Source organism: Passer domesticus, chromosome 5, assembly GCF_036417665.1.
Source record: "Passer domesticus isolate bPasDom1 chromosome 5, bPasDom1.hap1, whole genome shotgun sequence".
NCBI lineage: Eukaryota > Metazoa > Chordata > Aves > Passeriformes > Passeridae > Passer > Passer domesticus.
Window position 1 is genome coordinate 51,314,131 of NC_087478.1, and position 15,344 is coordinate 51,329,474.

The 15,344-nt window shown below is 42.9% G+C and overlaps 1 protein-coding gene across 3 annotated transcripts in view; it reads right to left on the reverse strand.

The window, feature by feature from the left end:
- The window catches only part of ABTB3 (ankyrin repeat and BTB domain containing 3), a 161,491-nt gene that overhangs the window by 28,796 nt on the left and 117,351 nt on the right, over positions 1–15,344 (reverse strand). For all 3 annotated transcript variants that reach the window (XM_064420416.1, XM_064420414.1, XM_064420415.1), the window contains exons 5-6: positions 4,956–5,121; positions 1,547–1,636 (exon numbers count right to left, since the gene is read on the reverse strand). In XM_064420416.1, coding sequence (XP_064276486.1) covers positions 1,547–1,636; positions 4,956–5,121 — 256 coding nt within the window. The remainder of the gene's footprint in view (positions 1–1,546; positions 1,637–4,955; positions 5,122–15,344) is intronic.

The following is a 15,344-nucleotide window of genomic DNA, read 5'->3' on the forward strand; positions in this document are numbered from 1 at the left end:
AGGATGAAACTGGCTGAGCAGCTACAGGTCCCACTGAGTACAGAGCAAACTGCAGCTTCTCAGCACATCTGGAAATGAGTCCATCTTCACGAAGGGTGGGCAATCAAAAAGGGAGGTGCCCAGCATTTGAGGCTACTTTTAGAAACACATTTGCAAAGTGAAAGGAAGAAAATTACGCAGCACCTGACAGAGTATTTATTTTTGTTCATGGTTGATTTGCCTTTTTTTTTGCCATAATTGCCCAATTTGCACAGTTGGTTGTGGTGTGCACAAATCATCGTATAATTGCACGCCATAATTATTCACAGTTCTTGTCCAAAAGTGTTTTCATTTGATTTTAGAGCAAACACTCTACAGCAATGAAATGAGGAGGTTCACATTCCTCACTGGAGCTGTTCTCTCATATGTCAGCAGTTTCAGGAAGACAAAACTGTTTAAATTTGCATTTGATTCAAGCCTGGAAGATTACTGGAGCAATCGGGAGGGCTGCTCCTAATGAAAATTCATCCTAGGAACCAAATAATGCCACCTCACATTTGAGCCATAAGGCAGGGTTAAGGCAGACATCAGCCTCCCTGCCCATCCAGTCTTGGGACTGACTAGGGTTCAATTGTTCAGCTGCTGCCAGCTTTGAGGGTGGTGTGCTTGACTGTGGGGAACTGAAATCACCAGCTGATTCCATGACATGGTAGTAACACTGCCAGTCTCCTACAGGTGACATCCCTTTCTACTTTTTAAATTTGACTTTTTCCAAGTGCAAAACGTCTGTCTGAAGCAGTGACTCCAATTTATCAGCTCACTCAAGTCCAAACAGAACAGATGGAACACAGATAAGTGAAGCAGACAGCTTAATTTACTCATGACCTCAACAAATTGAAACTGGAATCATTAACAAATAACTCTACACGGATTTTAAATGGCTCTTTAAAAATGTACATACCTGCATTGCACTGAGCTGGACAACAATCTCTTTGGTGGACAGATTGTCTGAGTTTGTGATATGCATTCATCAATGAGACATTTACATTCTGGAAGCTTCAAGCTCCTCATCCAACAGTTTTTTAGCCCAAGGGACTTTGTCAAACAAAACAGTGGAAACTATATGGCTCTTGTGTGCTGGGGATGCTTACTTGGAACATCCATATGCATAGAAATGCTGAGCTTTGGCAAGTTACCAGATGGGTGTTTCTTTCACCTTCTCCATTTAAAGTCAGCTGAGATTCAGTGAGTCCTTGTAGCAGCATTAGAGCTGTGCTCAGGGTTAGTGCCAATTAACGCCTGCATTCATCTGCAGTGTGCAAACACAACTAATCACTGTTACCTGTGGGTTAACTCCAGTGGCTGGACCCCTTCTGTGCAGCGGAACCCTGTGTTAACCTAATGCCATTTGATTTCACTGTTCATTTCAAGTGGTCCCAATCCCGGATAAAACAGATTTGTTTTCTTTTCGTTCTTGAGATTTTTCGCTCCGTTACATTTTCAGGGGGTAGTTTTTAAGATGTAAACAAACAACAGAAAAAAGATACAACCAACAAAAAGTCCTCACCTCAGCATTCAGATCTGCTCCAGCATCTAGCAGCATCTGCACCATAGCCTCATCACCCCTGACACAAGCATACATCAGTGGAGTCATGCCCTAGTCATTTTTTGGAGTTAAAAAACAAAGGAATTGACAAATTTAACACAGAACTCTCTTTGATTTAAAAAAAACAATTATTTAAGTATATATCACCAAGACTAACAGCATGTATTTAATAAAAGCCATTACCTCTGTTACAAACATGCCCCTCAGAGTAGCAAAAGTCAAACATTTTTGTAAAAATCTCCATTTTTTTGGTCATTTGTCCTTACTGCTTGGATTTTTCATGTTGTCTTCAGCATGGTGAGTGAAACTAGGCTTGCCAGCCTCACCTCCATCATATACTAAACTGAGCACTTTTGTCTTTGGGGACAGAGACACGTTTTCACCAAAGCAACCATTATTTCCACTGGTATTTTAGAAAGACCAGAATTCTATTCAGTTTTCTATTATCAGAGTGTCTTAAAATCTAACTTTTCAATTACTGAAAGAGCCTTTAAAACATCTCAAGCTTCTTTTAAGATCAGCCAGATCTGAGCACAGCTTTTTCAACATGGATACTGTAAGGGGCTGGAAATGTCAACGCTTTGTATAGCACTCCCTAGCAAACATGGACTTAATTTTAAATGAAATGCCAGACAGCTTTGTTGCAAGTTGCTGGATCTAGGAAAACATAGCCCTGCTTGAAGAAAAAGTAGATTAAGTAACCCTTCACTACAGAGTCATCACAATACAATTTATATTAATCTGAAATACCTGCTATGCCTGATCACCATTTCCCTTTAGGGAAGCACTGCTGTGGCTGTGGTAATGAGTCCAGATGAAACCACGAACAAAATTATTAAACCTACTGCAAATTATAACAGCAAAAGCTGCTTATTAAATACAGTAGGGGGGGGGTTGACCAACAGCCACCAGTTGCTTTGCAGTAAATCTCCTGAAGCACACAGCTACCTCTGATGCATGTTTACAGCCTGCCTCGAGTCCCCCACTAAATCTGCTGTCAGACCACAGTCCATTTGCTCTTTAACCCAAGTGCTGCTATGAAGGGAAGTTATTTTCAGGGAACCTGGAGGTACCTGTCCTGGCCAGACAGCGAGCTGTGACACTGCTCTTCCTAGCAAGAGCCCAGCACCACTCTTTTTGCTGAACTACCCCAGTTTTCTTGTTTGTGTGAAGGGCTAAAGGTAGTGGGTGCTTATGTATGGTAAGGCTGCTCCTGTAGAGACAATATAAATTAATGTTTATCCCTGCAAGGTCCTTAGGTCCTCCCTGAAAGACATGGAGCATGTCACAGGATCCAATCTGCAGTGTACTTGTGGAATAAGCACTTGGGGCGCCTCATGCCATTATTGAGAAAAAGTAAGTTCATCCTAGGCAAGGAGAGTTCTTGGGTGACTTGAAGCTATTTGCAAAGAGAATTTGAAAGGACTTCAGCCACAGCCAGTGGCAAATCATTTCCTCTGGCAGTCAGTAAACACTATGGGAACAAACAGGACCATGCAAATTACCAAAAAAAATTGTGCTTGGGCCTTGGAACATGAGGATGGGGTAACAGCTTAAAATTAAAACACGTTCCTTCAACTGGTTTTTCAGTTTCTCTAAGTGGCATCACTGGGTAATTAATTCAAGTGTTCATTGAGCACAAGGGGTCTAATCAGATCTGTAGAAAAGAATCTGAAAACCCAGTGCTGGGGCTCTCCCTACAAGACACAGCACGTGGACAGCCACAGTGAGGAGTCCTGCTCCATCCAGAGCAAAAGCTCAGCCTGCAAACCAAGCAAGGTGTCCTGATCCTGCTGCAGCTGAACAAGGACTTAACACTGACTAAAATGGGTCCAGAGTGTCATGCTGCAGCGTCAGGGTTTTAAAGAGTTAATGAGGATTTTAACCTCCCCTTCACTTGCACTGCTGTCCCTGTGCTTTTGCCTCTGCCAGTCTCCCCAGGCTGGCCCCGCAGCTCAGCCTTGTGCTCACCCCCCTCTGCACGTGGGAGGAATGGATTTTTAATGAGCCCAACATTAGAGTTCGAAGCACACACAGGACACAGTAACAATGTGTGCAATCAACACAAAGGGCATTTGGCTTTTGGCAAAATATGAAATTACTGTCTTTCTTTCAGCTTTGTATGACTTAGGGCTCTGTCCTGCAAGATGTGGGACATTTGATCCAGCGAAACATTTAAGCACAGGCTTAATTTTCGCTCAAATAGGATGTAAAAGCACGTGTTCAGAGTTAAGCATATGATTAGGTACTTTGATGAATCAAGCCAGAGTGTTCCCAGTTTTCAGCCTGGAGGACAGAGGAAATATGCTGTGAGAAGTTTCCAGGTTCAGACTAACTTAAAATAAGAGTAATTTTAAAAAGTATGAACCTTGGAATAGGCAGTCTGATACTATTTTTTTGCAGGAAATATTGCCCTCTTCTAAAGCTTTTCTCAGATGAATCCACAATACTAACTCAGACTGAAGCTACTGAACAGCAACATAAATCACATTCCTGGAACAGCTTTCATCTCAGAAGACCTAACCCATGAACGGTCCAGATCTTGTCCCTTGTGACCACCTGAGAGGTGGCAGCCATCCAGCTCCTGTCAAAAAAGATGCCACAGCTCTTGGAACATGCAGCGACAAACTTTCATCAGGGGCACCAGAAAGGTCAGGTCATTTCAAAAGGAAATGTTAGTTTTCAAAGCCATCATCTCCCTCTGGGAAGGGGGAACCACCTTGGTGAGCACCACAGTCCTGCAGACAGCTGCCAGTAGGTAGCTGCAGAGGGCAGCCTTATCCCCAGCCACAACCACCAGCCCCACAGAGGTGTAACTCCAAGGAAATTTAGGCTCTTCAACTGGTGGATGTTGGCAACAATGACCAGTGGAGGGGTAACTGAAAAGATACTTTCATGTTTTTGAGGTCTGTTCGAACTGGACTGAAATCCATTAAAGAGCACCAGAAATTAACCATTTACTGACAGGCTGGGCGGTGCACAGATCCCAGAGCTGTGTGCAGTGCAAGGCTGCTCACCTCACAAAGCCCTGTCTCACAGCACTGTGCACAGCACTGAAGCAGTTTTAAGTATTCAGCTCAACACCAAGCTCTCTGGGGATCTTCCTCTGCCTTCACTCGACTCAGTTCACTGTTAAGAAGATTTTAGGGGATGCAGTCATCCTCATGCTGAGTTACCTCAGTACTGGCAAATCAATAGAACTCAAAATGACCTCACAACATAGGCGTTCACCTGGCAGTGCTTTAACTCAATGAAGGGGAAGCATTAAGGTCCTGTCTATGTAGAGCTGAAAGCTGGGGCTCATTTCCTGTGCCAAGCAGACAAAACTCTCCCATTCCACAGCTGCTTCTGTACATGTCTGTCCCGTTACCTGCTCACTCATGCTGTTGATCCCATCTGGCCCCAGCAGGGATATGGCTTGCTTAACCAGATCCGTCCGGCCGCAGTTGAGCATCCGGAAACCCAGGTCTTGCTTGAACTTGGCCTCGGTGGCAACTGCATCCAGCTTCCGAGAGGCACAGAAACAGTCGTCGATCCTGCGGGGTGAGAAACCAACTCCCTCAGAGGACAACCAGAGGACAGACCTCCCTGGGAAAATAATACTGCGCCCTGGTTTTGAAGGATTTAGGTCATGCACGCATCCATTCTCCTTTGACCTGCATGTGCAAGGGAAACGCTGAATGGGAAATGATAATGCAAGCTAATGGGAGACTGCCCTTGGTCTGTCTTTCATGGGACAAGTTATAAATGTCAACAAAAACTGGGGGAAAAAAGCACAGCTTTCACTTGATTTTGATTCCCTGTTTAGGCAATGCACAATACATTCTCACCACAAGTTTTGTCACTGCGTGGCAAGGTTATCCAGTTCCCCCGATCCTTGAAAACTTTCAGTGACTTCAGTAAGCTTTGAACTTACATCAAACGGATGTATTATCATTGACAATACACCAAAGAGAAAATAATGTCACTCCAAACACCTTCAAGGATCTTACCAGCATAGTCCCAGTAATCAGGAAGGTTTTTTGGAACACAAAGTGCAAGTCACAGAATCACAGGCTGGCTGAGGTTGAGCAGCACCTCTGGAGGGCACCTGCTCCAAGCAGGGCCACATGTGCATGAGACTGCCATGCACCTGGGGAGTAAACAATCTCACCAGGCAGTCATGGCAAAACACCACAAATCCTTGCTGGCTGTGTCTTACAGATGAGATGTCGTTCTTTCAAGGTCTTATTCAAAAGATCTTCAAACTGTGGACAGATATGCATTTCAAATGAAAGAAGGGCTAGGAGTTATTTAGCCAAGATGTGAATCTACAGCTCCAGAGAGAGCCAGGCAACTCAAATCTAATGTTTATCCAAGCTGCTTTCATCTTGCTAAAAGCCAGATTTGCTTTTCTTTCATGCTGAGGAGTGTCTGGGGCAGAGGGTGGAGTCCAAATCCAAAGCACTTTTGGTGTGAACTTGGATAAAGGACTGTTTGGAAAAACACCGCTTTAAATCTGCAAAAATGCTAGGTCAGAAAATGAGGGGCTACTTGTGAAGGAAAAACAAAACAGAGATCAAAAGTGAAAAGGTCAAGCATACATCAAATATTTGTTTTTCTATTTCCTATGTAAAAAAACCCCAGCAAATCAAAAGAAAAACAGAAACAGCACATCACTATCATTTAAATTCCTTCTTCAAAGTGCTTTATCAGACCTTTATAAAATATATAACACTGCTTAATATTTAACAGCACTATGCAACAAATATGCTGTTTATATAGAAGCAGTGGCATGCAGCAATAGTTGCTGCTCTTCCTCTTTCAACAGAGGAAGGAAAGTGAAATGCAAAATACAAAGTGTTTTGATCAAAGCTTCTACAGGTTTGAAACTGGCATCTGATCTCATACTTGCTCTCTGCTGTGCTGGTCCACAACCAGTCTGGAGGACACCAGATGTTTTGGTGGTGTTCATTCTACTGCTCAGTTTGGGTTTTGACTGTTAAAAAAAGTTCATGTCCTAAGAATGCAAAAAAAGGTATGCTTGGAGTATCACCACTCAGGGGAACAAGGATGACGTTCCATCACCACAGGATGCTGCAAGATTAATGCATAACACTCAGCCACAATAAACACACTGCAACAGCAACAACAGATTCTGCACCAGCAACGTGCCCACAGCAGAGAGGGAGAAAGCAACACACAGCAAGGCTAGGTTTTCTGCAGTACTTTCTGACTGAGTTTAAGTAAAAAGCAAAACCAGCACAGACATATGTGGGGCTGAGCTCACTGACACCGAGATCCATGGCAGCAATTGAGGCTAAATGCATTCACACCACATGGCACATTTCTGACACAAGAGCTACAGCAACATTTGGTGCTTGTTACCCCCATAGCATGAGATGCTGGAGATCATCTGTGCCCTCCTTTATGGCACAGCAAAGATAAAGCATGTTCAGAAGTTAGGTGGGGGGAGGTTGGTGCAGAGACCTCCCAGCTGCAGATGGCATTCCCAGATGATTTTGGGCTGGAAACAAGGTGGTTCCTCAGCAAAGTGCAGCTATGGAAAGATCTAGACACCCTCTGCAGAGGTATCTGCTGCTATGAATCACTGCCTGTGTTAATTCACTGCTTCATCATTTGTACTGAGGTATGTAACATACACTGAATAAAATGGGTCAGACTCTGACAGAGCTCAAATGATGTCAGGCCAGCTCAGTGCATGGAAATGATAGTTGATCATTTCCTCTTCAAAAAAAGAGCCAAACTTTGACCTGGGTTGCACACTACAGAAAGGACCTATCTCACCTAGCTTTATGGACTTCCCAGATCTCTGCTCTGGCATGGGTTCAAAAATCATCAGGAACTCCTCCATCAACTGGCTCTGGTCTCCTGAAAATGCATCACTTCACCCTCTTACTATAGTCAAGGAAGGACAGCCATAAATTCCTGTTGATATTTACTATCAGCAAATCAGTACTCCTCAATCAGCTGGGGGGAAAAGTGTCTTGGTCCAAGGGCTGTAGGGTGCTACAGCTGTAAAAACAGTGCAGCAATAACATGGATGCAGAGGAGTGCCTGGGCAGCACAGGGGGTAGGACACCAGCGCTGACAAAGTCTGAGCTAGACCAAGTTCCACAAAACAAGAAACCACAATTTAATACCACTACCAGTGGCCCACTGCCTTTTTTATACCCCAAGCAGGACCAATGTGAGTATTGCCATATGCTGACTAATAAACTGGATAGTGATCAAACTGGTGAGTTTATTAGAACAGGAGCATGACACAAAGGAAAGGAGCAGAGCACAAGGAGAGAAAACAACATCTCAAAAAACCAGAGAAATGAATGAGTTAAAGAAAAAGAGATTTAACATGTACTGATAAAAAGCAGTGAAGAGACACCAAAAATGATCAGGAACTACAAGTACAAACAGACAAGCACAGCATCACTTTTAACACTGGAGAAGGCCAGCTGGGAGGACTGTATGGCAGACAGACCGAGCTGTCGCATTTCAAAATGAAAACTAGAAAATTAAAAAAAACCCCAAATCCATCAAAAGTCAAACCTAAGCCAACACAGCACTGCATTTTCTCCCAAGTTCGCCTTCTTACCATTCACTGCATAATACTGATTCTAAAAAGAAGCAGAGGGTGTCTTCTCCATCTTACACTGTGTAAGGGAGTCCATTGTAGACACCATCCAGAATCACAAACATCAAAGAACGCAAGATAAAAAAAGAGGAAGCAAATATACTCCCAGGCTTGCTCAAGACTCACTTTGGACTGAAGCAAACATACTAACAAGCTCTGAAGAGGTGGGAAAGGGATGGGAAAAAGCTTGAAATATAAAGCTGATGGGGAACAAGTAAAGTCAGCTAAATATTCAGGGTCACTTTTTGGAGCTGTGAAACTGTGCCTGCTAAGCAAGGGAAGAGAGCACATGAGCACACAGAGCTGGAGCCCTCCCCAGCTGCACTGTCAGCGTGGGGTGCTTTCGCCAAAAAGTCTTTGTGATCTTTCCAAGTGCACAGGAGGCTGACACCAGCCCAACAGCAGGATGTCCCCTCCAAGGCTACCCTGGTTTGCTGCCAAACCAGGATGACCTGTGTGAGTGCCAGCCATCAGCATTCACACAGGTCACCCTTTCCCCAAGACCTCGCCCTGCAGAAAAGGTGCATTTTCATCAGTGGGGCTGGGAAGGCTGATGGGAAGAACAGGGAATCATGGAGGGACAATGCTCTTCTTCTCCTTTTCTACCTAGTCTCAGGATGGTAGGTCACCATCACCACACCAGTTGCTGGCTGGGTCAGGCAAACTCTGAGGTTTCCCAGAGATGATACAGTGACAAAGGCAGGACTGATGAACATCCTCTGAGATTGATAATCCCTCTCTAAAGACACAGTCCATTCTGAACTTCCCTATTTAGCAACCTATGGGGCTGGGCAGGCTGCTTGGCACCACCACCATCACCAGTGCATAATGCCCTTATTCCCAGAACTGAGAAATAATATGTTTGAATTAATAATACACATATCACAGGCCTTGTGCTCAACAGCAAATTCACCCCTCCAATTCAGGGGTTCAATCACAGAGCCTGTCAACTCCCTCCCTTCCCTAGTGTGAAGCAAGCCAAGAGTTGCCTTTAAAAAGAAAAGAAAAATTAGAAACAAATGAAATAATCTCAGTTTTACATTTGCTGTAAAATTGTGACCACATTTTTTAAGTCACAATGCAATACAATTTTCTTCAAGTCCTCTTTTAATTCCTGACAGATACTGCCTCTACAGCTGTTATCTTCAAGATCATTACAGTGTTGCCTCTGCACATAATTAAATGGACTGTAGCTTTATATGGGGAATGCCATGGTAACATTAATTATTTGCAAATGGTCACTGTCAAACACTGCATGGTGACCATGACACTCCATCATACTCTGATGTACTCAAACCTCTGAAAGGAGTCAAAGATAATCTTCTTCATTTGTAATGGGTCCCAGCAGTACAGCAAATTATTTTTCTTTTCCCAAACTCACATTACAAAAACATAACGCAGCACTTCTACAGCAGCACTTTAAACACAAGGGATGCTGGGTTTTTTCATTTTCACTCTGACTGGCTAAGAGGGAGTCTGTGCAGATCTTTAATAAGTTACTCATGGGTTGAATACATTTGGGAAAATGGATGATTCAAAGGCAAAGTGTTTCCATCGTAACTGGTAGACGCAGTTGGTTCAAAAGAAATGGAGTGCAGTCTGTGACGAGCAGCAGGACAAACACTCCCCACGGCTCAAATGAACAGATCACTGCACTGATAGCCAAGCATCAGAACCTTGTTTGTTCACCTGGGACTCCATCACCAGCCCTTTTGACTGAAAGAGTGATAATCTACTAATAAGACCCATCTCTTCAGCTTTGTAGAATTTACCCAGTTTGTCCTAAATACAAATGAGGTCTTGAGTCTGAAATTATAGTTCAGCTGGATGGAAGCCTGGAAGGAGTTGTCTTTCAGGCAGCAATATACATGCATTTGCAATGCTGAATTTCTTGGGGTCATGGATCACCGTTTTGATCTGGTCTGCACAGCCCATAGCACAAAAGGGTCTTGTTCCTTGCCTGAGGCTCTTCAGTGAGACTACAGACACAAACAGCAAGAGTGGGAGCAGCAGACAATTTGATTTAAATTTGTGAGCACTCTTTTTTCCAATGTGGTGCTTTACAAAGGACTATAATGCTGATATTAATAGAACTGCAATATAAATACTATATTGAGACAATTATTTGCATTTTCAGTTGTGGAGAGAGGAAAATGTAGGCACAAACATGTTGATCAAAGTGATGAAGAGCAGTACTTTTTATTGCAGAAATAGAATATCTCCATTTACTTTAATCACAAGCTAAATTAAGACAAGAAAAAAAAATACTCCGAATGTTTATTATCCAAACTCTTATTCTTGCCAAAGGCCTGAGAATAAATTGGTTACAAATACTGGAAAACACATTAAAAAAGTGATGTGACTATCAAGCCAAGACACAAATCTGTATTTCAAAACACTCTTAATACTCCAGTTCTGTGTATATAGGTCAGGAACCATGTTCAAAATTAAATCTGAGCTCAGATTTTGAACAAGGTCACAGTGCCATAGGAAAGTTTCGGTATCTTTCATATAAATAGATAGTACAAGTCTTCTCTAATGAGTGGGAAACGGTATGTTATCTATATCCTGATTATTGTATTCAGGAATGTAACACAGGGACATTCAGGAATGCAATAAAAGGGACAGAGCATATGAGATGGCAATAATGATGTTGCTTGCAATGGGAAAGAGAAGGCTGGATCCTAAAGCCCCTAAAAATGCAAGTGTATTCTCCTCTAAAAGTGAAGGAGATTGTGAGGCCAAGGTCCTTCCCTTCAATAATTTTTTTTATTACTGCTGTCTTCAAGCAGACATTTGGCAGGACAGGTTGAGATTCACCTCAGAAACCCATGCTCTAACTCTTAAGTAATAAAATCTCCTTCATCTGCTGGCACCATCTGTCCCAAGGGACTGCTGGATTTTGGTCAAGTAGCTTGTTTGCTACTGCTCCTATTTTTGTATCTAATTTCAGCAATAGCCATGGCTGGTGTTAAAAGATTATGAAAATTTGTGGGAAAAACAAGGACATTCAAGAAGCTAGGCAAACACCAACCATTCCTAGTTGAAGGTGGCTGTGTCTAATTAAATAGCAGAATTTCTTGGCAATTTTATACTCTCTTTCTCCAGAAACTCAATCCCTTTACCCAACAGATTTTAAGTGAAAAGGAAGAGCAGTGGAAATGCTTTTTTCTGTTTTCTAATCCTAAAGTCCATTTGTATTTCCATGCTCTAGTACAAGCACAAGATTTCCATAAATAAAACATTAAATGCAACTCTTCTGCTTTCACTTTAAAGTTAGAATTATACATATGTGGTATAGTATTAGGATGACACAGCAAATGGTATAGACTGCTCTGAAACAACAAAATAATAAATCTTCCCTTTACATCACTGTATTTTACCCTTTCCATAGTTTTAAGAAAGCTCTCTTGAGTGAGCCAAGGATGCTGAAATAATATTTATTTTGAGAGGGATAATCCAATTTTCCTAGAGAGCCTTCATTAAGAGGAATGATCCCAGACAGAAAAGTAGACTTAGGTATTCCCAGGACAAAGCTAATTGGAAATCAGATCTGATTTTCAATTAAAGACAGATTTTCCAAGGTGCTCAGACCCTGCATTTGCCCAGAGATCTTTCTGGATCACAGCTGCAAATGCAACTGTGTGAGCCTGCGAAGGGCAGCAGCCGAGGGAGCACACGGGGCTGCAGGTTAATAAATAATAAAATCCTGTGCTGCAGCCAGGCCTGGGTACATCTGCACCTTCAACTTGAGCTTAGCATGACTTGCTAATACTCACATGCTGCTGTGCCCATGCTGACCTTTAAATCGTGCATTTTTCCTTCCAAAGTGTTTACTCCTGATGTATTTCTGGAGAGGAGCCACGGATTTCTTCAGCACACACTTTGATCAGCTGAATGAGCCCCTTTCTTCATGTTTGTCTCCATGAGAACATTCTGTTAAAAAACCACATCACCCCAGGCCATTTCTTTCTACCTGGTCCAAAGGGAATATTTTTTTTGACCAGGACACAGGATTTGTGCCTCCACATCACTTCCTACCACTTTCACATGGCACCAATACTTTTCTGTTTCTACTGGAAATACCTCTCCCAATGCAGACTCAAAATGCATTTGCTTTTTCCATGGCTGAGGAAAAATCCACTTTTGTGGTTTACAATCATTCTGAGATTAAATACTGCTCTACAGCCTTTACCACCACCCTTCCAACACTCTGCTCTCAACATGCATTAAGATGCATATATAGTCTATATGTTACATACACACTGCAGTTTGTGTATTTTTATTTTAAAAATACATTTGCCTTCAATTTGTGGAGAACTGCATTTCCATTTGTGAAAAACTGCATTTCATCCCATTTATTCTGTCCCAGCCCTCAAGGTCACTTTTTCCTGGATGATTTCCCAAACTTCCTCTGTCAGGACAATGCCTCTCAGCATCATGGCATCAGCAAATTTTAGCTTCATGAGCACACTGCTATGATTTGTGCCAAAACCCTTTCTGAAAATTAAAAAATACCAGTTTTTAAGAATGAGAGCTGAAGGTCCCTGCTTGCAAATCCATCTCAGCCAACCCAGCCCTTGCCACCTCTGTCAAAGCCAGCCTCTGCTCACTTTCCAATTTCCTAACTAACCCCCATCTTCTTGTGTTAATAGATCCCTGCATGGACTGTATCAAATCTTCACTCAAGTCCAAAGAGATGAAATTCTATTGAATTTCCTTGGGGTAGAAAATCAGTTATCTTATCAAAAAAGTTATTAGATTAGCCTGGCAAGATCTATCTTTAGAAAATCTGTGTCACATTTTATCCCATTTTTCCCTCAACAACATGTCTTTAATCAGTCTTTGCTTGAAAAAACATTCAGAGGCCTTGCACTAACAGCCTGGAATTTTCCTTGGATCATTTCTCATCCTTTTCAAATGTTGGGCATTGCTATTATTAATCCTTAGAGTTATGGCATCACTCCAGGCTTTGTTAAAAATATTTCCCTCTGACCCCCTGATTTTGAGAGGCAGCTTTTTCTCATCGTTGGAATCGAGGTTATTTGGTCATCCTGATTTGAGTGCATTAAGCTGCATAATTTTCTCTTCTTTTATTACTGTTTTTCCATTTTCATAACCTTGTTGCTATTATTTGTTTTTCCTTTTCCAACAGGATTTTCTCCCCCCAAACCAGAGGCAAAGTATCCACTAAAGTTCTTGGGTGATGGCCTCTGTTGGCACTGATGGACACATCTCACACGTGTTCCAGCATCTTTACATTCTCCAGGATTGCCACGATATATTGCCACCAGAAATGAAGCCCCTGACCCTGATAAAAGGCACAGCAGCCTTTGAGTTGAGCAACACAGGATGTTCCTCCCCTTCTCTGTTTCTCTGCCATCAGCCTCCAGCCCCCAGATGCAGTCATGCACCAGAGATCCTCCCCACCACATGTCTAACACACTGGGGTTTGTTTCAAACAAACATCCCACAGAATGGAGGAAGGAAAGATGTGCAAAGAGCTTCTTGTGCTTAGCTGGAGCAAGGGGAAAGGGACCCCTTGCAGATGCGATGATCAGGAGAAGCCAACATCTGTGTGCAGGATGAGCAGTGATGCTACCTTATTACAACACAAAGACAGGTCAACACAGTTTTTACCACCTGGCCCCTTTCAGACAACAAATTACCTTCATGCCTTCAATAATAAAAGGTCTAAATAGGCAGCAGAGTACCCTATTCATGATTCATGTCAGCAGAGAGCCACCTCAGCTGACTACATCCTGCTGCCTCTGGTGGGTACAGGTGAGGCTTTATTTAAGTGTGCTGCCACTGTGACAATAGCCTGGACACAACTCAGCTTTCTGTCTCAGTGAACTGTTGTGCATCAGAACTCAACCCATCTGTGAAACCTTGCAAAAGGTGGAAACAACTGCTCTGCCTAAAGCTTTCACTCCTGGGGGAAGGTGAACGCTTACAGCCCTGCTCCTCTCCCAAAGCTGGCGAGAGGAAGAAACTTCCTGGCACATCTGCTGCTGTAAAATGAAAGGAGATCAGGAAGGAGACAAGCAGCTCCTGACTGATTCCAGCTTCCCTCACTCCTCTACACAGAGCAAGAGCAGCCCCTCTTTCAGAAAAGGAAAACATTGCAAGAAATTAAATGGGTTTCTTTAAAAAGCTCAGAAAAAAGGCAAAAGAGAGGAATGAAAGGCAGGAAGAAGGCAGGGATGATTTACAAAGCCACAGAATGGGAGCCTCACTGCTGGAATATGTGATTGTGCTGGGAAGTGTCACATGGATTTGCAGGGAGACCTCCATGCTGCAGCTCAGATAAGAAGCTGAACATTTGGGTTTTATCCAAACTGATCCTGAACTTCATAGCCTTTGAGATCCTGCCAATCTCTCCCTCTCCCCATATGCATGTTTTTCCAACATGGAAGCTGATTTTGCTTTATCACTTACAATGACAGGTTGTGAACCAATACTGTGGAATGATGCAGTGTCACCTGGGACCATGGGAACGTTTAGGTTCAGGTCTCAGTGTTTCAGGGACTAAAGAAGGCTGCTACAAAAAGCCTGGAAACTGAACCATTTTCAAGGTTCTACTTAATAAACCTTTCCCACAGAAGGTACAAAATTTATCAAGCTAGCTACACTTAAAATCCTCCAGCTTCCATCCGTCATGCAGCTTACTTGAAAAGCCATCCCCTGCAAAGTTGTTGTATTCCCTCCCCCAGTGTTAAAATTTATGGAACTGATGCTCCTTGAGGAGTTAAGAATTGGAAAGGCACCCTCCCTAATAGGGAGGAGTGAAGGGTTGGTGTTTGGCTTAGGAAAATCAGGAGTGCTGAGGGTCTGCTGGAATACAAATAAAAAATTACAGGCTGCAAAGTTCCAAATTAACATCCTGATGACTCACATTGCTCTTCAGAAAAGCTCAGTCTTCTCTTTGATCTCAGGATTACAGGCAGCCAGGGACTTATTTGCAGCTACGCAAAGAACCTGCTGCACAACACCAGCAGTAGGCACAGACCTCAAAATAAAACCCAAGGTACACAAACAGTCATCTGCCAGCACAGCAGAGATTGTCATTTTGGGACATCAATGGATGAATCCAGCCCCTGCAGTCAAAGACTGGCATACTGCAAA